The sequence below is a fragment of the Chelonia mydas genome, chromosome 8, assembly GCF_015237465.2.
Source record: "Chelonia mydas isolate rCheMyd1 chromosome 8, rCheMyd1.pri.v2, whole genome shotgun sequence".
In the NCBI taxonomy this organism is placed as follows: Eukaryota; Metazoa; Chordata; order Testudines; family Cheloniidae; genus Chelonia; species Chelonia mydas.
Genome location: NC_057854.1, coordinates 55,919,643 through 55,943,657, shown reverse-complemented (window position 1 = coordinate 55,943,657; position 24,015 = coordinate 55,919,643). Strand labels below are relative to the sequence as shown.

The following is a 24,015-nucleotide window of genomic DNA, read 5'->3' as shown; positions in this document are numbered from 1 at the left end:
CCTTTGTGATCGGAGCGAGGCACGAACGAAGCGCGGACTCTCCATTCTCTCGCAGCTCCTTCAGGCCAGCAGCCAGGGGCCCCGGCAGGGAGAGCGCGGCAGCTGCACGGCAGATTCCCGGCGGAAGAGTCTGGGAGACGGAGCTCCCAAGCTACAACGGAGCTCAAGCCTGGCCTTCCAGATTTTTGCTAAATCTAGAGATCAGCTGGGAACCGTGTGAGAGAGAGCCCGACCTCAGCCCTTGTGTTTGGGGGGGCGCATGGGAAACTGAGTCTCGTGGGTTGGGGATTCCCCCGATCCCATAACCTGGGAAGGAAGTTGGGGGAGGGGGTGTCTTCCCCTCTTTACACACTGCAGGAATTTCCCACTTCCATTCAGATGATGTATGGGGAAGGGGAAGGGGAGGGGGGGCTATTTCCGGATGCAGGACGCACTTGTACGTCACTCACTCATTGGTCCATAAGTAGGATGCAGTTAATCGTGGACGCAATCTACAACGTGCCGGGAAAGCGGAAAGAAAGCAGAAGTAGCTGCCTCTACAGAACCTGACGGGACAACACAGCAGCAAGTTTCCTTTCGTGAAGAACCACTGGGATATGATTCTGCCCTGCACTTTAATCATCGGTCTCCTGGCTTTCAGCCAAGCAGGTTAGTACTCAAACCTTCTTTGTCTCAGCGCCGCGGAAACTCTCCAGGACATTTTTCACTTGTCTGAGCTGCCTTCGCTTGCATTTGCTTGCAGTGCTTTGCGATATCCTTTTTGCAGAGTTGAAGCTGCCATGGTGCCTTTTGTTTAATTTGTGTTCTCTTTGTTCTGAGACTTGGATGGATGCAGTTTTGCACAGGCTTGAGGGTGCTAGAGAGAGAGCGAGATTCAGAATTAATTTTCTAATGAGTGCCACGGGCTTTTGAACAGCACTGATGACACCCCACGCTTTTAAGAAATGGAGCCTCAGGTTTAAGAATGTGCTATAGTGACATAGCTGACATGGTGACATGGGAGCTAGTGCAGAACCTCATGAATTGTAATCCAGGAGCTGCCAAGATGGTCAGGGATGCCATCCTATGCTCTGGGTTGTCCCTAGCCTCCTCTGGCTGCTAGAAACTGGGAATGGATGACATGGATCACTCAGTGATTACCTGTTCTGTTCATTCCCTCCAAAGCACCTGGCATTGACCACTGTCAGAAGACAAGATACCACAGGCTAGACGGACCATTCTTACATTGTTGTTATTATTAAAAATATCATGTTGACTTCACATCCCAACCTCTCCGATTTACTAGTAAAAGAGAAGTACAATATTATTTTCTAATATTCCCAAAGTGTAAAAGTTGCTCCTGATATTCTAAGTAGAGATGGGCACCAGCTGCAAATTTTCAGCCAGCATCCAAATTTCTCCAGTGTTCTGGGGAGTCGAGAGATGGGGAAGCGACATACAAAACACTGCATCTGGTTTAGGGCTAGGAAACAGGTAAATCTAGGATTTGGAGCTAAAGACATTATAAATAGCTCTCACAATGTCTAGTTATGCCCTCTAAACCCAACTTTCATTGAATTCTGAGAACAGAATTAGGCCTAGAGAAATTATGACTTTTCATTTCCCCCCATTCTTTCTTGCCACCTTCAAAACTTGTAGTTATACTACAAGTTTTTAAATGGGATATTGAGAAATGATCTGAACATTCTGAGAGGGGTCATCAATTCTCTAGCAATGCCACCTACATATAATACCAACTGAAAATTAATCACCCATAAACAACTGTCAATATATTTTCTTCTTATATTAATAGCTTTTAAGTATATCGGTACAGGGTTTAGTCTGAATTGGTCCTACCTACAGTTTGATTATTTTCTGCCGTAATCCTCAGGAAATTGCTTACATAGCTCTTAAAACTTTGCTTAGTGAGATGAAAACATTGATTCATGCATTCCGAATACTATTTTATTAACATTACTCTAATTTTCATTGCAGCTAATCCTTGCTGCTCAAACCCATGCCAGAACAGAGGAGTATGTATGACGACAGGTTTTGATGGATATGAATGTGATTGTACAAGGACAGGATTTTATGGGGAAAACTGTACTACACGTAAGTATCTGAAAGTTATGTTTTTATAAATAACAATAATGAATCTCGAAAGCTGCAAAATATTCCAGTATTTTATTTCCAGATTTGCATATTATTTAGTCCTCATAAGTACAATATTACTATATTCTTAATCTTTCCCCTCAATGCTCACAGCGGAATTCTTGACCTGGCTGAAACTGACATTGAAACCTACTCCGAACACTGTCCACTACATCCTCACTCACTTCAAAGGTGTCTGGAATATAATAAACAGCATTCCCTTCTTCCGTGATTCCATCATGAGATATGTATTGACATGTAAGTATCCTCTCCTTGTGCTATTAACCTTCAGTTGTAGACATTGGCCACAGGAGTTTAAGGAAATACTGTGTTGCTTAGTGATTTTATATACATACATACTTTTATATACATACATACTTTAGAAATATGGGACAGGTAATGTATCTTGGGACAGGAAATGTAGAAAGCAGAAGCCAGATATACATTTCACCTCATAATCAGGAAGCAACTACAAGGAGTGGGAGAACGGATGAAAGGGATTTTTTTCATGGGGGTCCACCATTGCTCAAAATTATTCTGTTATTTTTGTAAGACAAAAATTATGACACATTTATAAAGCATGTAATTTGTTCATCTCTATAATTGAATGCAATGATTCAAACATTATATTATACACTGCAGTTTTCCATTAAATAAGGTTTTAATACTAGAAAGTACCACACTGTAAATTTGCTCTTAAATAAGGACTACACCCAAAAGTAAGGCAGAAAGGATTTGACCTTGTAGCTTAATTAAATTCAATTTACTGTTTTAAGGCCAACTTTAAAAATACTTTTTTTTTTTTTTTTAATTTTAGCAAGGTCACATTTGATTGACAGTCCACCAACATACAACAGCCAGTATGGTTACAAAAACTGGGAAGCCTATTCCAACCTTTCCTTCTATACTAGAACCCTCCCACCAGTGGCACTGGACTGCCCAACACCCATGGGTGTTAAAGGTAAGGAATAGAAGAGATTTCCAATGTTTGATTGTGGAGTGTGGGAAAGTCAAATTATTTTGCCCTCTTGGAAAACATTTAACAGACTATTTATTTTTTATAGAGCTACAGTCTTTGAAATCTGCAACAGTATATTGTAAAATGGTTGTGTATTGGATACACTGTACAAAGAGCTAAAAACTAAGTAATGATTTACATAGACTCCAACTGTAGTTATTGAGATAAATGTTAGAAATAAAATAAAGAAATTGCTAAAAATCTTCATTTCTGCTATGTTGAATCTGCAACTCAATCTTTTCAATCAAGTTGTGTTTTAAATCAAGTGCATAAGGTTTGTAAAAGTTATAGCTAAGTTGTCAGCAAGTATAAATCAAGTAGCTCCACTGATTTCTATGGAGTTATGCCAGTTTACACCAGCTGAGGATCTAGCTCATAGGTTTCACATATGATAGATACTTGTTCTAAGGAGAAAATGACATAGCTGGATTGAATAATAAAATAAGTCTTATTTCCTCCAAATGTAAGGAAAAATAAACTGATTTGATTTTAAATTACAGGTAAGAAGGAGCTCCCAGATTCCGCAATAGTTGTGGAGAAATTTCTGCTGAGGAAAAAATTTATTCCTGATCCTCAAGGCACAAATATGATGTTCACGTTCTTTGCTCAACATTTCACCCACCAGTTCTTTAAGACAGATCACCACAGAGGGCCAGCCTTCACCAAAGCTCTTGGCCATGGGGTAAGATCATAAAGTTATGACTCTCACTGAAAAGTGTAGCAAAGTTTATCAGCCTTTGTGGCAAGAACAACATCCTTCAGAGTGCTAGGAACGTACATAAACATTGTGACGCACATACTACACGGAATTCTTTGTATTACTGAGAGTCTTACACTGCAATTTGCAAGGCAGGCAAAACTCCTGTTCAACAAGATGGAGGCATTTCCAGTCCAGACTACAGAAGCCTAAATAATTCTATCAAAAATACCAAACGATTTAGTTCTCCTTATCTGCACAGTCTTAATTTTCCAAATGTGGTGTTATTGTTTCCACACAAACCCATCCATATCTACTGAGACCCCAAAAGTTTTTCTATTGGACTGTTTCCATCATGCATAAAAAGGCATATACTGTACTGTAAAATAATTGTCATGTGCAACACTTTTACACTTTGCTATTGAAAAGCAACTATTTCACATGAGTATCAATTATTTCTTTGAAACCATTTCCAGTTTAAAAGTCCACAAGAATCTTACAATATTATATTGTATAGTTTCCAGGCTGTCCATTCTTTTAGACACGTTTGAAGCAGTCTTTTTTAACTGAGTGCGAATTTTAAAACTCATTGTTGTGCATAGTTTGATCCAGTTCTAACAAAAAAACTGACTTTATTTTTAAATCTTTATGTAAGGTATTCATAGGGTGCCAATCATCATAGTATACTTAATATGAAAACATTTAAGCCCCAATCCAACTTCCATTGACTTAAACAGGAGTTGGATCCATTCTAAAATAACCAGAAATGTAGTTTGACTTCATGTTTCAAATACTTTTATTTTATAGGTTGACTTGAACCATGTCTATGGAGAGACTTTGGATAGACAACTTAAGTTGAGGCTACTTAAGGATGGAAAGCTGAAGTATCAGGTGTGTTTCACTTTAAAATTCCTACTGTATAATAGGAGAACAATGGAATTTTATAATTAACATTTTGTTAATAGTATGAAGTCTTGTTAAAACACAGAGGGCCAAATTCAGCCATGGTGTTAGCAGGTCCCATCTACTTCAGTAGGAGCTGCACACTTAAATACAAGGGCAGAATTTGGTCCACAGTCTGTATTTTTAGAATGGGAAAAATAAAATACTGGAGAACATCTATTTATCATCAGTGATACTTAGTCTCTCTCCTTTTTTTTTAACTGCAGATGATTGATGGAGAAATGTACCCTCCCACTGTGAAGGACACTGAGGCAGAAATGATCTACCCACCTCATATTCCTGAGCACCTGCAATTTTCTGTAGGCCAGGAGGTGTTTGGTTTGGTCCCAGGTTTGATGATGTATGCCACAATATGGCTCAGGGAGCACAATCGAGTCTGTGACGTTCTTAAGCAGGTGCATCCAGAATGGGATGATGAGCAGCTGTTCCAAACTACCAGGCTCATATTGATAGGTGAGTAAACATGAAAATCAGACTTTCCATATTAAACTATTTTACACAGACATAGACCCCAGCTTTTCAGGGGACTGCATTCTCAAAAGTGATTTTGCATGCCTCCTTATTTTGGGGGGCCAGCTTAAAATACCTTAAAGGTATTTTCAGACAATAGGGAGATCAGAACTTTCTGAAAATAGGTTCCTTTAAGATGTCTCGAGCTAGGCACACAAAAACAGAGAGACACAAAATCACTAGTCCACTTTTGAAAATGGAGGCCTTGTTTGTTTGTTTGTTTTTAAAAACAGCTATTAATTATACAGAACTTAAAAAGTTATCAACATGTTACAATGATCTGGGAGATTTTTCCTTCCCTAGGCAGCTTCAACAGGTTTAATAATAGAACAAATTTTACTTAGTTTGTTAAATCAAACCACAAGGAATTTTTTTCAAAGTTTTCATGACCTATGTTCAGTATTTGATGGTTCATGAGAAAACAGTTCATTGTAACCAGAATCTTGAATATCAAACTGTGGAGAAAATTCCTAAATCAGGTGGCATTCTGTTTCTTTAACTAAGGGAACTAGAACTGTGAGGTGCATAGTGAGGAAGCAGGGAGGTGAGTTTAAGGCCAGATCTACACTAGCACTTATATCAGCAAAACTTTTGTCACTCAGGGATGTGAAAAAAACACACCCCTGAGAGACATAAGTTTTACCAGCATTAGCGCTTGTGTGCACCACGCTATGTCTCCCACTGACATAGCTACCGCCACCCATTGAGCTGGTTTTATTATGCAGACAGGAGAGCTCTCACCCATTGGCACAACACGGCTACACAAGCACTCTTACAGTGGCACAGCTGTGACACTATCAGCTTGTAAGCGTAGACATGGCCTAATTCTCAAACGTCGGGTATGTGTGGCCGAATGACCTTCCCCTGCTGCTAAAGTGTCTTATCTTCAGTGCAATCGCTGCTCTCTGTTACAGGTTAAGAGGAAGGCTTTGATTCAGTTTAGAATTTAGGAAATTACTAAAAAGCTAACACAAAATGATGTTGTTATATATTAGTCTCTATCCAGTGACATTTATTTTCATGTTAATGTTTATGCACACTCCATTTGGGCAAGACAACTAAGTAGTTGTCCCCAAATGAAGAATGCAACAGTATACTAAAAGGAGATGGTTGTATCTGACAGTAACAGCAACTCAGATTTTCTTTTGAGATATCTATAACTTTTTCTGGATAAAATTGGCAATGTTTTCCCTACAGAAAAATCCTATAGAATGTAATAGCAAATTATGTCCTTGCTATAGAATTATTAAAGGAAATTATAGAAAGGACACTCTTCACTACTAAATTCTAAATGTTTATTACATTTTAGAACTGCTATCATTTTCATCCCTATTCACTTCTATAAAACTTTCCCATAAGAAAAGGAGTACTTGTGTTTATGCTCAAATAAATTGGTTAGTCTCTAAGGTGCCACAAGTACTCCTTTTCTTTTTGCGAATACAGACTAACACAGCTGCTACTCTGAAACATTTCCCATAAGAGTTTACAAAGCATTAAGAAATCTCTGACATCTTCTGAAACTCCCCCCAAAATATATTTATTTTAGAACAATCCTTGGCCATTTTACTTCACCATTTACATCCTTTCTTACACACCTGGCTGAACATTCAGAATTATTCAAGCAAACAAAACTGATACACATTTTCCCTGTTTCATTGAACTAACAGGAGAGACTATCAAGATTGTTGTTGAAGACTACGTGCAGCACTTGAGTGGGTACTATTTCAAGCTGAAGTTTGATCCCGAGCTGCTGTTTAACCAGCGATTTCAATATCAGAATAGAATTGCAGCTGAATTCAACACTTTGTACCACTGGCACCCACTTCTGCCTGACAGTTTTCAGATCCATGACCAGGAGTACACTTTCCAGCAATTTCTCTACAACAACTCTATCATGATGGAACATGGCCTTTCCCACATGGTGAAATCCTTCTCCAAGCAAATTGCCGGCAGGGTAAACATTCTCACAACATTTTTTAGCTTTTGGACAGAGTCTAGAAACTTTTTGTGCAAATTAACCTAACCCAGAGACTTGGCAAAAAAGTTTACTTGGAATTTCTTCTGTGGAAAAGAAAGATACCTGCTTGTTCAAATAGTAAAATCTAATTCTTCCCAGTACAGGAGTTACCAAAGGAAATGCACTTTAAATGTTATTGTCCACGAGCCCAGATTCTGCACTCTTAGTACTGACAGAACTCTCACTGATTTCAATGAGAGTTTTATTTTTAAGAAGGCTTCAGGGTCAGGGTCAAAAATGGCCTTTTAATTTAAAAAAGGAAAAGGAAAAACTCTTCCAAAGCTTGATATAATCTTGCAAAAAATATCATTTACTTGAAAATATCATTCATTTTATAGTGATTTTCAGTTGTAAAGTTAAAATCCTAGCAATTCTGGGTGTAAACAAGTATATCTACTGTAGTAGTTTGCACTCTCAGAGAAGTGCAGTACAATAGCTGTATTTTCTCAGTTGGGCTGTGCCATGGTTGTGGTACTCCCGCAGTGTTAATGGGAATTGTAGGGCTAAAAGCCATTCAAGGGACACTTCCTTACTCAGAAGAACCCACATTCATGTCAATGGAAATGTTGCCAGAGGAAGGCAAGCAGGATTCCACCCAAAGTTTATACACACTATAAAAGCTGTGAGGAGTTTGCCTAGAGTTCTTATTATTCTTTGTATCCTTTTTTTTGCAATAGGTTGCTGGGGGTAAGAACGTTCCTTTTGCAGTACAGAAAGTAGCTAAGGCTTCAATTGATCAAAGCAGACAGATGAGATACCAGTCCTTGAATGAGTACCGAAAACGCTTCCTACTGAAACCTTTTAAGTCATTTGAGGAACTTACAGGTAAGAGCTATTCTTTCTAATGGGGCCTTTTCTTACAAATGACTAGTATGGTAGAAGGGACACTGTTTGTTTCCAGGATTATATAAATTGGGGTTGCGGTGGGAAGTAGGATTAAAGACCAAAAGAAGAGTGCTAAAAGGTGGGATTTTCCATTTACTACTCTTATTTATTATTAATTATTACAGGAGAAAAAGAAATGGCAGCTGAATTAGAAGAGCTTTATGGAGATATTGATGCTATGGAGCTGTATCCTGGCCTTCTAGTAGAAAGGCCTCGTCCTAGTGCCATCTTTGGTGAGACTATGGTGGAACTTGGAGCACCATTCTCTTTGAAAGGGCTGATGGGAAATGCTATCTGTTCTCCGGAGTACTGGAAACCAAGCACCTTTGGTGGAAAAGTGGGCTTTGAAATAATCAATACTGCCTCCCTACAAAAGCTCATCTGCAATAACGTGAAGGGCTGTCCCATCACCGCCTTCCACGTCCTAAACTCTGAAGCCACAGAAACGGCCACCATTAACGTCAGTTCCTCGAGCTCTGCAATGGAGGATATCAACCCCACGTTACTAATGAAAGGGAGATCCGCTGAATTGTAGTACATCCACTTATTTATTTATTTAAATAATTGTATAAATTATTATATTTATATCTTTATATTTAAAAAATGAAATCCAGGCTATGTCTTATTCAGGACAAGGGTTCCAGTGATCAAGGCAGACAACTGTTTTTTAAAGTTTGCAGCACTGGATCCATTATTACATCTTCTGTAACAGAAAGAAGTATTCCAAAGTGGATGGAAAATGGTCCAATTTTTTTTGGTGTTTTGCTATAAAATTTGACAGTAAATATTTTGTTTTGTCACTTAATAGGCAACATAACGCTACAGGAATAAGTTATTTTGCCAACATATATTTTAATTTGAAAATGAGCTATCAAAAAAACAAGAAAATTGGATTAATGAAAACTGCAATAATTACTAATTACAGTACCATAAATAGTAAATGAATGTAAAACAAATTATGCAACTTTAAATGTTTGTATAAAGTCAGCAAATGAAAAAGTTAAGTTTCTCACAAACACTACCTCACTATCATGCACATATTTTATATTAACATTTAACTGAGAGCCTTAACTTTTATTTTCTGACTTTGGATGTTGAAACCAACGTTACATTAATACTCTTTTTAAAATTAAAATTTACTTTATAAAAACATATAACCTGTGTTTAAATTCCAATTAGGTTTTGGAGTTTGCACGACGTAGGTGTGAGTAGGGTGGAGGGAAAGATTTGCTGCCGTTTAGCTAGAAGTAGTTATGTGCCAGGCTGGGATAACAGGGCATTTATATTTTGATAGCTGTGTTGTATATGGCAAGAAATCAGAGCAAGAAGTTACACGAAATGATTTTATAATAGCACCTTAGATTTTTACATGCAAGGATCATTTAATTATTTTTAGGCGGGGGGACGTAGAATGGCATTTTCTATTAAAACTGCTGGGGGATTTAGGTAGAAAGAATGCAATTATTTAGGCTGGAATTGGTCAGAAAACTATTTTGGGAGAAAGAATGGCCGGGGAGCTTTACTGACCACTTGCGGACAAGGCTTCAGTTTTAATCACATCTGAAAGATACAGTCTTCCCAGCACTGTATATACTGCATCCTTAATATAGGATAGGAAAGCGTCAGCATGAATATGGCCTTGTTACAATTTGATTGACTTTCCCTAAATTTCTAGTTACTTGTTTTTACACTTCGATTATTTTAATTAGGCTGCTCATTTTAAGATATGTTAATTTGTAATTTTCAATATTGGTAACTAAAAAAGGAACACACAGTCTATTGTACACCAAAGTGTATGAGGTTGGAAGGTTTTTTACAGATAAGTTTGGGGATATTTTTATTTATTTGTTTTTTCTATGCAATGCACAAAGTGGAGACAGCACAATGTACATTAAAAGATGTTGAGGTTTCTTATATTTAGAACTGTAAATGTTCATAAATGGAAGACTATTCCGGAGGTCACTTGAGATGTGAAATGGATCAGAACATGTAATTTACATTCGTTCACCTCCTCCTGGAGAATACACTTACCCAAAAACTTTCAACATTAATCCACTCTTGGGGGAAAAAATATTTGTTTTAAAATCTGCACCATCTTGTTGCTCACTCTATCTGAACTGAGTTAGTTTTCAGAATTAGGGCCCAATCCTTCTGTATGAAATTCACAATGAGATTTCCAGATACATACAGTTTGAATGTAGACCAAAAGCTACATGGGAAAGAAAGCAGGTCTTTCTCTGTTTTGTACAATGCAAGCACAATGTCAGCACTCAAATAAGTTATTAATTAATAATATGTAATCCCATCTGATAGGGTTCGGATGATTACCATATATGGCAAAGACAATTTGAGATTATTTATTTGTAATGTTTTATAATAAATATGCTTGAATGATTTTTCCACATTTATTTTTTTTACAAAAAGGACATGTTTAAAATACCACTGTTAAAATAAAAACATTGCAGACGTTATCTGTGAGTACTGGTTTTTGATACTTGATTGCAACAGAACATTTTAGTTGATTCACAATAATATCACAAGAACACCATATAATTTTATTTCTCCCCTCCCACCCAACAGTTCATCTTAGAAAATGCATTAAGTTTACTAACAATGCAAGATTAGGATAAATCAAGATCTAGAATTTGTATCTTTGCATTAGTACTTGCCAAAAGCTGTGTTAAAAATTAGAAAAATTTGTGTCAGAAAAGTGTTCCTGATTTTTTTTTTTTTTTTTTTTGAGGGGGTGGGGGACAAAAATGTAAATGAAAACTTCCCAGCCAATACATACCCAAGTTAGTATGTAGTGAATTGGGGAGAGGAGGGAAAGGCAGCAAAACACACTGGACTCCAGCTTTCTTTAAGAGAAGATTTGGGGGGCATAGTAGAAAGAAAGTAAAGGGTCTGGGCATGAGCAAAAGGAAAAGCAGAGTCAGGATGGGGGGCAATTTTATTAAATATAATTAACCATCAATATAATGAACAAAGAATAGTTCTTTAAACAAGAGGTCATCATAGCTGATCTCCCAACCATAGGCTGACCCTTGGAACAAGCAATAATCAGGAGACCATACGATCGACCATATCAGGCAACAAGACACCAGAGGTGGTATTCCATCTTGGCTGGTTCATCCTCTCCCTCTGGAGCTAGCTGCTGAAATCCGGCCACCAGAAAGTGAGACACAAACTTTGCAATAGTGTATTTACTTCCATTGTGTTTGAAAACTCACATTTTCCTGAACGCAATTCAGAACACAAACCCACGTGATTCCCATAACTCTGAGATCACATCCACTGCACAATACAGACAATTTCAACAGTCCATAGTACTAACTTCCTGTTCACATCTCATTCTGCAACCAAACATGGAGAAGAACTCCAGAATGTGAAATCCCTGAAGAAGACACTTGATGTTCATTTTGTCCACCAAAGGAAAGATTCCAGCTATGCCTCACCCTCATCCAGATTCCTGGGAGTTCATCCCATGGAAATTGAATAACAGTGTGCCACGGACATCAAAGCCCATTTCCCTTGCTCTCTCCTACTCCAAGTACTACGCTAAAGGCTTCACAAGTAAGAGCTGCCCATGGGCATTCCTGTGTCAACCTAGCAGGTTCCATTAACTGTGAAACAATCCTTTTTGTGGGGGTGGAAGAGGGGGTATCAAGGAGTAGGTGAAAAGTGGACTTCATATTACACTTGGCCAACTAATCTTGTTGAAGCAGCAAGGTCAGCCATTAATATCAGACCACAACATCTCTGAAGTAGATTGGCCCCACCACCTGTCACAGCCATTCCCTAAATGGAAGGCTCTGCTATCACTGCTTTCCTGTGCAATATCATAGGACCCTGCTGCCAGGATAGCTATCAGAACCATGTGAACTGTATCCTTAACAGATCCATAGGGGCAGCAAATACACCATGTGATTGTAGCTCATTCTCCCATAAAGTACTGCAAGGGGCTCCCCTCAGGGAGACATGGAGATTCAGCACACTCTCACCTCATAGTGCTGGGCTTGCCATGCACAAAGCCTGGCACTGCCTTTTCTGGGTATCTCTAAAGGAGAATGGCATGGACTTCTACTGCTCTTCCTTTTGGCCTGCGTGCAAGGGGACAGCAGGGGAAGGGTAGAGATTGCCTACTGCCTCTGTTCATATTGCCACAGAAGAGGCAGCTAGAACAGTCATCCAGCTTCTAGAATGTGGCAGGAGAGGAGGGAGGAGCACCTAGACTCAACCTTACTGCAATTGCCTTTGATGCCAAGCAGAGAGAGAGGAAGGGGAAAGCAACCAAGAGCACCACACTGCTCACGGGGTACAGAAGCGAGACCTATGCTTTTGCTGAAAGGCTTATGACCCCAGTCAGGTGACTTCTGGTAGGAGGAGGGGTGATAGCAGGATAAGGTCGTGTGGGGGAGGTGATCCTGGCTGCTTCCCACTGCTTCACAGGACAGTCACAGAGAAGAGGGTCCCTATCGTCCTAATTAGGGTAGGGCCATGCAGGGTGGATTCTCTGAATGAGGCATATCTACGGTAGCTCAATACCAGAAGGGATCCGCCTTGCCTTTGAGCACAGGCAAGTCTGGGATGACACAAAAGGCAAGAATGTTCCCCGGTCTGACCTTCACTGTGGAATATTTGGAGTCAGCAAGGTAACTGTTTCACCCTAGGTGTAGTGTGATGGGGCATAAACCCTGATTTTATGGCATAATACTTAAGTAGGTTCAGATCTTTGTAAGGGATTATTCTGCGCTTGTGCCACTTCCTTTCTGACTGGTAAATATTCTTAGCTCTTTCTATGTTTTTTCCCTTTTTCTTCTTCCTGAGGAGGTGAGAGCAGTAAGCGGCAGCCAGATATTTTAGGGTTGTAGCTAGATGCTTGTCTTTTCCAAATTGTAAGGGCCAGATACCAGAAAGGATATTGCTCACTATGTCTATTAGAGGGTGAACCCTCACGAGGCAGCGTTTCAGTAGTGTATGGTCAATATAAAAGAAGTTGCCCTTGGAAAGGGGCTTAACTCTCATCTCATAGGTCCAGAGATTTAGTTGGAACCATCCCAAGATTTTGATGCAGGAGCCTGCTGTTCAATTAGTTAAGTTACATCTTTTTGTTCTTCCTTGATATTACGTTTGTGTTATGCAAATGAAAATGGTTAGTGGATGCCAACTACTTCCTGCGCTTAAAAAGATGGACTCTGCAAGATTGGATTGATATGTAGGGTGACCTTACCTCCCGTTTTGGCCAGGACAGTCCACTTTTTAAGCCCTGTTGCGGCCATCCCGACTTCTTTGGCAAAAGTGGGCTTTTGACCTTGCCAATTCGATCAGTTGCAAGGAGCAAACAGGATAAATACCCACCTTTTTCAAAAAAAGAAAAAAAAAGTGAGGTGCAGAGGAATATGCAGGCGGACAACCGACGATGCCAGCCCTCCGCAAGGTGGGAGGCAGAGCTTGGGCGGGGAGCAGGCAGGGCTTGAGTAAGCAGCAACGCCAGCCCCAGCCTCATGCGGGGTGCAGGCAGAGCTCAGGTGAGTGGGGACACCAGCTCTGTGAAAGGAGGGGGCTTGAGTGAGCAGCTCAGGATAGCCCCGCATGGGGAAGGGGGCATGGGTGAGCTGCATTGGACAGCCTCACGCAGGGAGTGGGGCTTGGGCGAGCCCCACATCATGTCCCGTTTTCCCTGTGGGAAATATGGTCACCCTATTGCTAAAGACAGTTAAAGACATGTCACAATCAAAAAGGACTCCAGGTTCCTCATCTGCAATTCAGGTATGAGAAATAAGCTGGATCTCAAGAAAAAGAAAGGAGGAGGTATAGTAAAAAAAAAATCAATAAAAGACAAAAAGATTTGAGATTTTCAAATCAATCTAGGGAATTTAGACACATAGGCTAGAAGATGTGTCTAAATTTGCTTGATTGATGTGAAAATCTCAACCTTTGTTTATAGCCATGTTCATTCAACATGGGGAAGTTCTGGTGCATCCAACACATGCTATCTGCCCAGCATTGAGTAACAGAAGGAATATCAGCGTAAACTAGGAAATTAAAACGCTGAACACCATCTACACAGAAATTATAATAAAACCTGAAAGACCTTATCAATGTACAAAATAGCAAAGTAAAAAAACCAGGACTGAGTCATGATGATCACCTACTAATAAGTTATATGAACATATCAGATCAACTTAATCCAGCACAGAAAAGAGATTGACTAGACAGAAAACAAACCAATGAATCAAAAAGACTGGGGAAAGATGGTGAGAGTAGGAAGGCAACTGACTTTAAGACTTTTGCTTTGTGAGTTTTCTCAAACCTACAGCCAACATGGAGCTTCCTGGACACATTAATAGTCTTTAATATAGATTAACTGTTATAAAAATAATATATGTTGTTTATTTCAAAATCATATATGCTAGCAAATAGAACAGAATAGAAAATAATTAGACAGAATGGGAAAGGAGACGACAGCGTTTTATAGGAACTTCCAGTGAAGTGAAATTAATATTTTTTTTCTATTTATTTAAAACTAAATTGATTAGATCTCCAATTATCCAGCCTCCTCCCCTACCTAAGCCTCTTTTCTGTAGCACATTAATGGTCTGTGTTCCAGTTCTGTAGACTCCTTTTATCCACACACGTGGTATCACCCAGGTAGTTTAGATAATTGTGATACTACTGTATTTCTGAATCCCCAGTCACCAGACTTGAACTTTGTGCATCTTACAATAAATTGTGGATTAGTGGTATACTGTATACAGTCAAGTTTCAGATGATCTGTTCTAGCGGCCCAATTATGAAATGACAAATCTCAGGCTTATATTTCCATTGTGCTCCATCATGGCTAAAACATGGCTGTCAAACACAATTTAGCATGAAATGATATTTAAACAAGGGGTCTAGACAATCAGCCAGATAATCAAACTGTTTCTCTCCATAGCCAAGGGAATTTCCCAACAATGGATAATATAACGTTCCACAAACACTTTCTGTCTGAACATCAGCAGAGATACTTATGTTTATTGCTCCCTTTAGAACATTGGTTCAGTGCTCCCCTTCTTTTGACTATATTACTTCCTAGCAACCTTTCATGGTGCCAGATACTTACTGCTTCTCTGAAGGTGGTACTTCTTTTCCTGCTATGAACAGCAGTATTTTAAACAAACAACCAAACCTCTCTTCTCTTCCTCTTCAAAAGTCCTTGGTCAGAACCTCAGTTGGTGTAAGCTGACATAGCTCTATGGAAGTCAATGGAGCTACCCTGTTCCACAAGAGCTGACTGCCTAGTTCATAGTAAGGGCAGTGCTCCATAGAAGTGATGCCTGCTTTATTTATCCAAAGCTTTCGTGAAGCTAAAATTTGAAAAGTCACACATTCTCTTAATGTTTCAGTCCTCTTCTACTGTATGTGTCTTTATGTCAGTTAAAGTATGTAAGACCAAACTCAGCTCTCTGTTACACCACTGAAACTCTACCGCCCTCATAGAATCACACTAATGTAACTGTACAACTTTCAACCCTGTATCATAATTAGGGATGGTCAAATTTTGCTGTCAACCTATTTATTTATTTATTTATTTTTGAGAGAGAGAGAGAGAGAGAGAGAGAGAGAGAGAGAGAGAGAGAACATAGGGATTTTGACTAAATTAATTTTTTTGCACAAAGCATCTGCTTTCCTTGAAAATTTTCAATTACTTTTTCCCATAAAACCCAAAACCCCAAACATGTCAGTTTCGGGGGGGAGGGATAGCTCAGTGGTTTGAGCATTGGCCTCCTCAACCCAGGGTTGTCAGTTCAATCCTTGAGGGGGCCACTTAGGGATCTGGGGCAAAAAATGGGGATTGATCCTGCTTTGAGCAGAGGGTTGGACTAGATGACCTCCTGAGGTCCCTTCCAACCTTGATATTCTATGATTCAGTTTGGGGTTTTGCCCAAAATGTTTGGGTTTTTTGTTGGTGGTGGTGTTGTCGTTGCTTCCCTGGGAAAGGTGGACAAAATTCAAAATTTTCCACTGAAAATTTCAAAGAAACAAAAAAATGTTTTTGACAACATTTTCCACAAAAAGTCACATTTCCAATTAACTAGCCTTACTGCACCATTCTTTTGCTGTTATTCAGTACCTGTTCCCAGTGGCACAATGGTAGAATACAGGTAGTAGCATAACCAGGAGCATCCTAGAAGTGGGTGCCTGACACCTTTATTTTACATAGCAGCAAGTTATTAGCTCATATTTCCTTGCAAGCATAAATGGACTATAAGCTGGGGGGGGGGGGGGGGGGGGGGGAGAGGCGAAGGATCAATACAAAAAATGCATTTAAACTGGAAAGGAAAAGGTCTTCCGTTAGCACTTTGGCTAACATTCATTCATTTTCCTGTTCTGTTGTTTAAGTATATTTTTTCCACTGGTAACGAGGCGTATCTTGTTATTTTACTCTTATACCGTTGTGAATATAGGTGTGTGCTGCCTCCTTGTTCAGACCTGCTCTGCTGACAAATAATTTTAACACCCATTCATTTTCTGCATTTTTATTGTATTTGTGGCAGCCTTTTCTCTGAGCGTTCACCCTTTTGCTCTACCTGGGGGAGCACACTTTCATAGCAGCTACCTAGGACAAATTCGGACAATGAAGCTAAAAAAATAGAGGAAAGATACACCACACTAAGTACTGTAGGAAGCAACACCAGGAGAGAATGGATTTTCATTATATATCAGTTTATGCCCCAGTCATCTTATTTCCCAATGTAGTGTGAAGATCCACCCAAGGAAAACATTTTCAGAAGTACTCACCTAGATGCTGTTCTGCAAGCCTTTCCTTTTTGCCTCAGGGTAAAACTATTAAGCCTAACTGCTGATAAAAATACATCTAAAAGGTATGCTGGTGGGATCCCCTAACTTCAGATGATGGGTGATTGAAGTTTTGAGACAGAAATATACTTTGATGTAAAAAAACCCAACACTATAGGATTGCAAAGGCATCAAATTATCTATGTGGCCTTAGGGCTACAGAAGTTTCAGTGAATAGTAATGCAACATCGAAAATGGTCAAAAGTGCTGGCATTAATTCCAAAATAGGCTTCTTTGGGTGTAGGGTCTTCAAAATCCCCATGATGAGAATTTATACAACTCTATAAGCTTCCAGTTCTAGCATGTAATCACAACTGTGCTTCTGTTACCTGGACAACATCCATTAATTCTGTTTAACAAACAAATTGAGAGTTGCTATGTGCCGCTCAAAGGTAATAATTAAACAAAATTAAGGAGAGCTTGTTCAGCTCTGAAATGCTAGCTCTTCTATAAGACAGTATAACTGACCATATTTTACTTACAGCTATTAACCAAAGTATTAATTCACTTGGAAACATAGGTTTGTCCTATATAAATCACGACTGAGGGCTTGGCTACACTTGCGAGTTACAGTGCAATAAAGGGGACCCGGGCACACTAGCTCACTACCCGTCCACACTGGCAAGGCACTGGCAACGCTCTGACTCCGCGGCTACAGCACTGCTGGTACTCCACCTCGGCGAGTGGAATGACGTTTGCTGTGCCCCCGCTGAAGCATTGTGGCACCAGTGTGAACGAGGTGTTGCTTTACTGCGCTCTGATCAGCCTCCCCAACGTCCCATAATCCCCTTAAGTCAAGTGGCCACTCTTGTCATTGTGAAATTGGCTGCAGAAATGCCCTTTCAAAACTCCATTTTGGAGAAGCTGGCTGCTTATCAGCTCTGAGAAAAAGAAAACATTTACTGTTTGCTTTGAGTGAGTGAGAGAGAGTGGGGGGAGGGGCGGGGGAGAGTCTGAACTTACAAGACAGCATGGTGACACACTCTCAGCACCCCAAAAACCCACTCTCTCTCCCCCCACATACACACAACACACTCCTTGTCACACTCCACACCACCACCACCCCCATTTGAAAAGCATGTTGCAGTCACTTGCATGCTGGGATAGCTGCCCAAAATGCACCGCTCCCAATGCCGCTGCAAGTGCCGCAAATGTGGCCATGCCAGTGCGCTGCCAGCTGTCAGTATGGACAGACTGCAATGCTTTCCCTACTGCGGGTTTAATTCACAGCGCTCTACATCTGCAAGTGTAGCCATGCCCTGAGATGTTCAAAGCAGTCTGACTCTAGAGGATTTAAATGCATATCTGCCACTGTGAAACTAATGGAAACGTAGGTAAATCCCCTAGACTGCTTTGAAAACCTCAACCCAAATACGTAGATATTTAAAATAATCTTCTGTCCCTATCTGGTATGAATTTCACATCCAAGTGTACATTACTCTCCAATTTTTGCTGATTGCCTGATTTATAGAAGAACCAGAATATTCACTTGTATTTATTGCACCCATCCAAAACACTTACAAGCATAATATCACTTTTTTTTTTAAGAGAGCCTAGAGGATTCCATCTGTTTTAAGGAAAGTAGTTTGTTTTGCTTCCCTCAAAGTTCATGGCAAACTAATTCACTTGCATCTAGGCAAACTTTTAAACAGAATAAGTGTCATTTAGATCCAACAGTCTTAAAATTCCCTGAAATTCTCAATAATCCTCAAACAGCCTCTGTAACATCTTTCACAATAATTGCTAAGGGCAATGGGACAATCCACGTACTTAAAGTTATGCACATGCTTAAATGTTTTACTGAATCAGGGCTGAAGGGCAAAACCAAGTAAAATCAGCAGGCTCTGGTGCAGGGGGATTCCTCAGGACTGGAGTAGGTGGAAGGAATCTGTAGTTCCCATGGAAGTCAAAGGGAATTCTAAGTCACTCAATATCTCTGAAAATAAGGCCACTTATTTCAGGGCTTAAATATGGATTTAGAAGTACTTACTCAACTTTAAGCACCCACGTTTGAAAATTTGGGCTACAAATTTTTCTTGTGGAAAAATACCACAAATCATATCATATATCCTAGGACAATGGTATAACTGGGTTCAAAAAAGAATTAAGTTCATGGAGAATAGGTCCATCAATGGATATTAGCCAACATGGTCAGGGAAGCAACCCCTTGCTTTGGGTGTCCATAAGTATCTGACTACCAAAAGGAGGGACTGGATGCTAGGGGATGGATAGCTCCATAATTGCTCTGTTTTGTTCATTTCCTTTGGAGCATCTGGCACCAGCCACTGTTGAAAGACAGAATATGAGGCTAAATGGTCCATTGGTCTGACCCAGTCTGGCTATTCTTATGGCCCCTAGCCTGAATTTATGTCTTCATTATGAAGACTGGTGGTATAATAGTTATCTTTTAATGTACAGTATATCCTTAAAGCACAGATTTTGGTTTTAATATGCTTTCAGAAGAAGTAGAGCAATTTGAGTTTGCTTTCAGAAAACTTGAACTTCAAAAACAACGGAAAGTAAACCATTTGTGCAACTATGCATTAACAATGCCTACATGTGTTACACACCATGACCTCTTTTCTTTTCTTAACAACCACAACATCCTCTGTTAGCGTTTGATTTTATTTCCTCACTTTACTACTAAGTTGCTTACAAGAAACTGTAGAATCAAGGAAAGGAAAAGACATAATATGTCATATAATCCATCCTCTTGTCAATGCAGCCTTGTTTTCCCATGTATTCATAGTGCTTATAACTCAAATGGACAGAATGACAGAAGGTCTGGGACTTCCACCATTTCTGCTAGGAGACTCTTCTGCGACCTAACAGATCTCACCATTAGGCCTTTGACTTACCGTTCAGCCTAAATTTCTCTTTTCTTTATGTCATTGCTCCTAATTATGTATCTTCGTGCAAACCCTAAACTAACTCTCCCCCTACTTGGCATTTACACCTTTCTAGTAGTCGTTGAGGGTTCTGAGGTCATTTAGACAAGCCATACAAACTTAGCTCTTCATTATCAGTTCCCATGGACACCAATAGCTCACTATGAATGCCCAGTGTTGTAATCTCAAAGCCAGTTTTAACTGGAATGCATCCGATGAAGTGAGCTGTAGCTCACGAAAGCTTATGCTCGAATAAATTGGTTAGTCTCTAAGATGCCACTAGTACTCCTTTTCTTTTTGCGAATACTGACTAATACGGCTGCTATTCTGAAACCAATTTTAACTTGATTGCTCAAAATCGCTGAATGCTTGGGGGAGATACTTTGTTTACTTTCTAAATTCCTTCCTAACAACAGTTTCAATGCTTCCTTCATTTAATAAACTCCATTCCACATCCCCCCACTTCTGAACTCCCTCTAGGAGAACAGCAGTCTCAGCATATTCACTGTTTGTACCTTGTTTGCTGATTAAACTTGTACACGTTTCCAAAATGCAGTTGGTTGTAACATGTGAGATGTGGATTTTGGCACTACAGTCTAAAAAAAGTGATTATTCTAAAACTGATTAAAGTGTGCTTCAAACGATATCACGCCCCTCCAATATTCCTGACCTGCAGCATGAAGCAGCAGTGCCCTACCTTTCAATCCGTTAACAATATTTAGAAGGGCAGAACAATGAACCTCCCTCATTGCTGCTGTAAAACAGACTAACACTCCCTCAAGAGAAGATATTGTTACTGGAAGACAAATGGAGAAAAAGACTTTTGCTTCTAGTGAATTCCTTGGGAATATACTGTAGGCTGACACTGTCACTCTAACCTGTCAAATGCAGAAAGAGGTTATCCCAGAAACCTTCAGGAGACAAAACAGACAGAAAACAAAAGCTGTTTAATTATACTAAAAAAATAAATTTAAGCAAAAGAATCCTAAACAGCTATGGGGACACACCATAACAATTACAATATCTCCAGGACAAAACAACCTTATAACCTCACCTACACAAGAACATTGAGAAGCCCAGAGGGAGTAGGAGTTTGTAATCAGTGTCCTCAGACAGTGTATATTAAGCCATGTTGATCTCTGGCCTTTGTACAAGGATTGGGCCATATCATGCCACCAGTGTGGGTGAGAAGATAGGTCTTCTTTCAGTCCTTACAGCCCATAAACTCTGCCCAAAATTACCCGTAGAAGAGCCAAATACAGTAGTGAGTTTTGTTGGCTGCGAATAACTTTCACACAAGAACAGCTGTTTTCCACCAAAATATATATCACGAACAGGCTTGCATGTGTACCTGAGCTTAATGGCCTATTGCGTGAAGCATTTGATTTAGTAACTTCAGTAAAACTGTGGATGAGCAGAGAGATCCCAAGTATTTATCTTATCATAAACTTTATACACATTTTTATTTTAATCTGTATTTTCTCCTCCACCTATTTGTCTCACTCTCTCTCCACTCCTTCACTGTGCCTGGAGGGGATAAGGCGTGCACCTGACACAGCAGATTCTCCATGAGCTGCTCATGGACCAGACATTGTCTTTACTGCCTGACCTCACTTTTAATGATGTAGCCAGTTCCTGCTGGCTAAGAGAGTGAATGATGGAATTGGACTTTGAAGGTAATTGTCCTGCATGTCAGGGACCTGTATTTGTGATGAGTCACTTGGACGTAAAAAGTCTACTTTTTAAACACTCTATCAGAGTGCCTTACTGCAGCTTTGATTTATATTCTTCATTAATCTTTTCCATTTTGCATAAAGCACATTGGCCTTGTTATGGGTAAAACTGACCCAAGAGCAGAGGGCCTCTGTAAAATTTGAAGATATTCTTTCCCATATCTGCAAAGCCAACAGAAGAAATTGTGATAAGGTGGCGTTTTCAAAAGCACCTAAGTACTTAGGAGCACAAGTCGACATGTCATGCGTTCCTAAGTCTTAGGCACTTTTGAAAATATCACCCCACATATCATATTTGTCATTAAAGTCAACAGATTGGACTCTGTACCCACACACAGTGGGTATAACTCAAGTCAGCTGGTGCCATTGTTACAATGTCTACTTTTCAGACTAGAACAGCACCTTAAATAAGATATGTAAAAATAGAGGCAGCCAATGAAGGCATATGGAGACACCCGAGAACTGGCGTCTTATGGAAAAGCATTAAAACAAAGCAAAGAGCAAGCAAGCTATTTAGTTCTCAGAAAAAAACCTTATGAATAAACTGATAAAATTCTCCAACATCCTTTTTCTAGGATGGAAGACAATTTCTTCTAAATAATTACTGCCTGGACATACTTTGCTTGTTGGTATTTTCCATAATTTAATTTAACCCTGCTATAAATATTATTGTTCATAGTAAGAACCTTTACCAGTGTCTTCTTGGAAAATGCTCGTTCATCAAAATAAGGTCTGCAGTTCCACTGGGTCCATGTTAAGTCTTTGAAATTGCTCCTGTTATTTTTTGTTACTGGAGTTGCTCAACTGAAAACGCTATTTGTAAAGTTCCATGTCCCTTCCTAGAAACTCAGAGCATATACCATACAGAGCATTCCAGGCTCAAAGTGCAGTGGAGCAGAATGGAAAATGGGAGAAGGCCATTTCCTTGCATGAATTGTTAAGGGACATAAAAATCAACAGGCGCCATTAAGCACCAATCAGCATTTAGCCTTATTGGGGTCTCAACAGTAGAGGAATGTTTCAAATTATTTTCTACGATTGCATATCAAAAGGGTTAGATGCTTAGCCAAAGGTTATTTGAACCTCCTGACTCTGCACACATGGGCTGAAAAACTCACAAGAAAATGCTCACAAGATTTCTGGCACTTCTGCTTACAGTCAGGAACCTGAAACATCACAAAAATAGCCTCCCTGAGTTTTGATGCTTCAGCTTCACCCTGTGATTGAAAACCAGAATTCAGAAAAAGGATGTGCATATTTCTCCAACAGTTGGAGAAATAGGCCAAGTTTTGAGAAAAAGATATGGAATGCTTTTATCTCTCACCCCAGCCTCATTGGCCCATCCCTAACCACCCTCATAAGAACATAAGAATGGCCATAGTGGATCAGACCAATGGTCCATCTAGCCTGTACCCTGTCTTTCAGTAGGGGCCAGTGCCAGTGCCAGATGCTTCAAATGCTTAAAACAGAAACTGAAGTTAGTACAGAAATCAGTGGCTTTGTTACTCACCGGAGCACCTCCCTGGGAACGTAGGACACCAGTGCGCTGAGATCTCTACTGACTGCCCATTGGTGGAGTTTAACGTGTTGGTAATCACCTATACATGGCCTACCCCAGAGATCACCTTTCTTCCCATGCCAGACTGCCACAGCTGTAGTCAGCCGAGGTGTTTGAGCTGGATTTCCCCTTCATCTAAAAGAGGGGAGTGGCTGGCAGACCATTATCTGTGAGGGTTCAGATTCTGAAACTTCTTCCCCCCTCCCACCCTTTCCCCAGTCTCAAGGAGATCAAATTGGGGGCCTTCCGAGCAAACTTCAAAAGACAGGGATTTTGGAGAGGGCTTCCCCACAGTGAGAAAGGGGTGAAAAGGTACAGGCTGGCAGAGTTCTTTTTGAAGACTTTAATGCTGCTAAATGACTAAAAGGCTAAAGTCAGTTCAATAAAAACAAAAATCAGCAAATATGAGACAACTGTCATGCCGATATTACTGTATGGGTCAGAGTGCTGAGGTAGAGGAAAGCTGATGAATGAAAGATCTGACTGAATAAATGAACTGGCTGAGAGGAATACTGAGAGTCTCAGGACTGCAGAAAATAAAAAAATGAACATACAAGAAAATGGCTCTGGCAAGAAATAACACTGTTACAGATGATTAAAGAAAAATGACTGAGATGGATTGGTCACATGTCAAGAATAAACCCAGGAAGGATACCATACGTGGCGATACATACCAGAGTACCAGAAACTAGAAATAGAGGAAGACCAAGGATGCGTTGGATAGATGCAGTGAAGAACATTAAAAGATGAACAAAGTCACAAAGCTGGAACAAGA

The 24,015-nt window shown here is 39.8% G+C and overlaps 1 protein-coding gene across 1 annotated transcript; it reads left to right on the top strand.

Moving 5' to 3' along the window:
* Positions 1-475: 475 nt before the first annotated feature.
* PTGS2 (prostaglandin-endoperoxide synthase 2) lies at positions 476-10,691 on the top strand. The gene is made up of 10 exons (XM_037907410.2): positions 476-648; positions 1,975-2,091; positions 2,245-2,388; positions 2,948-3,091; positions 3,649-3,830; positions 4,653-4,736; positions 5,015-5,261; positions 6,986-7,272; positions 8,013-8,160; positions 8,346-10,691. Exons 1-10 carry the CDS (start codon positions 597-599, stop codon positions 8,753-8,755), a joined length of 1,815 nt encoding a protein of 604 aa, XP_037763338.1. The 5' UTR covers positions 476-596; the 3' UTR covers positions 8,756-10,691.
* Positions 10,692-24,015: the final 13,324 nt, after the last annotated feature.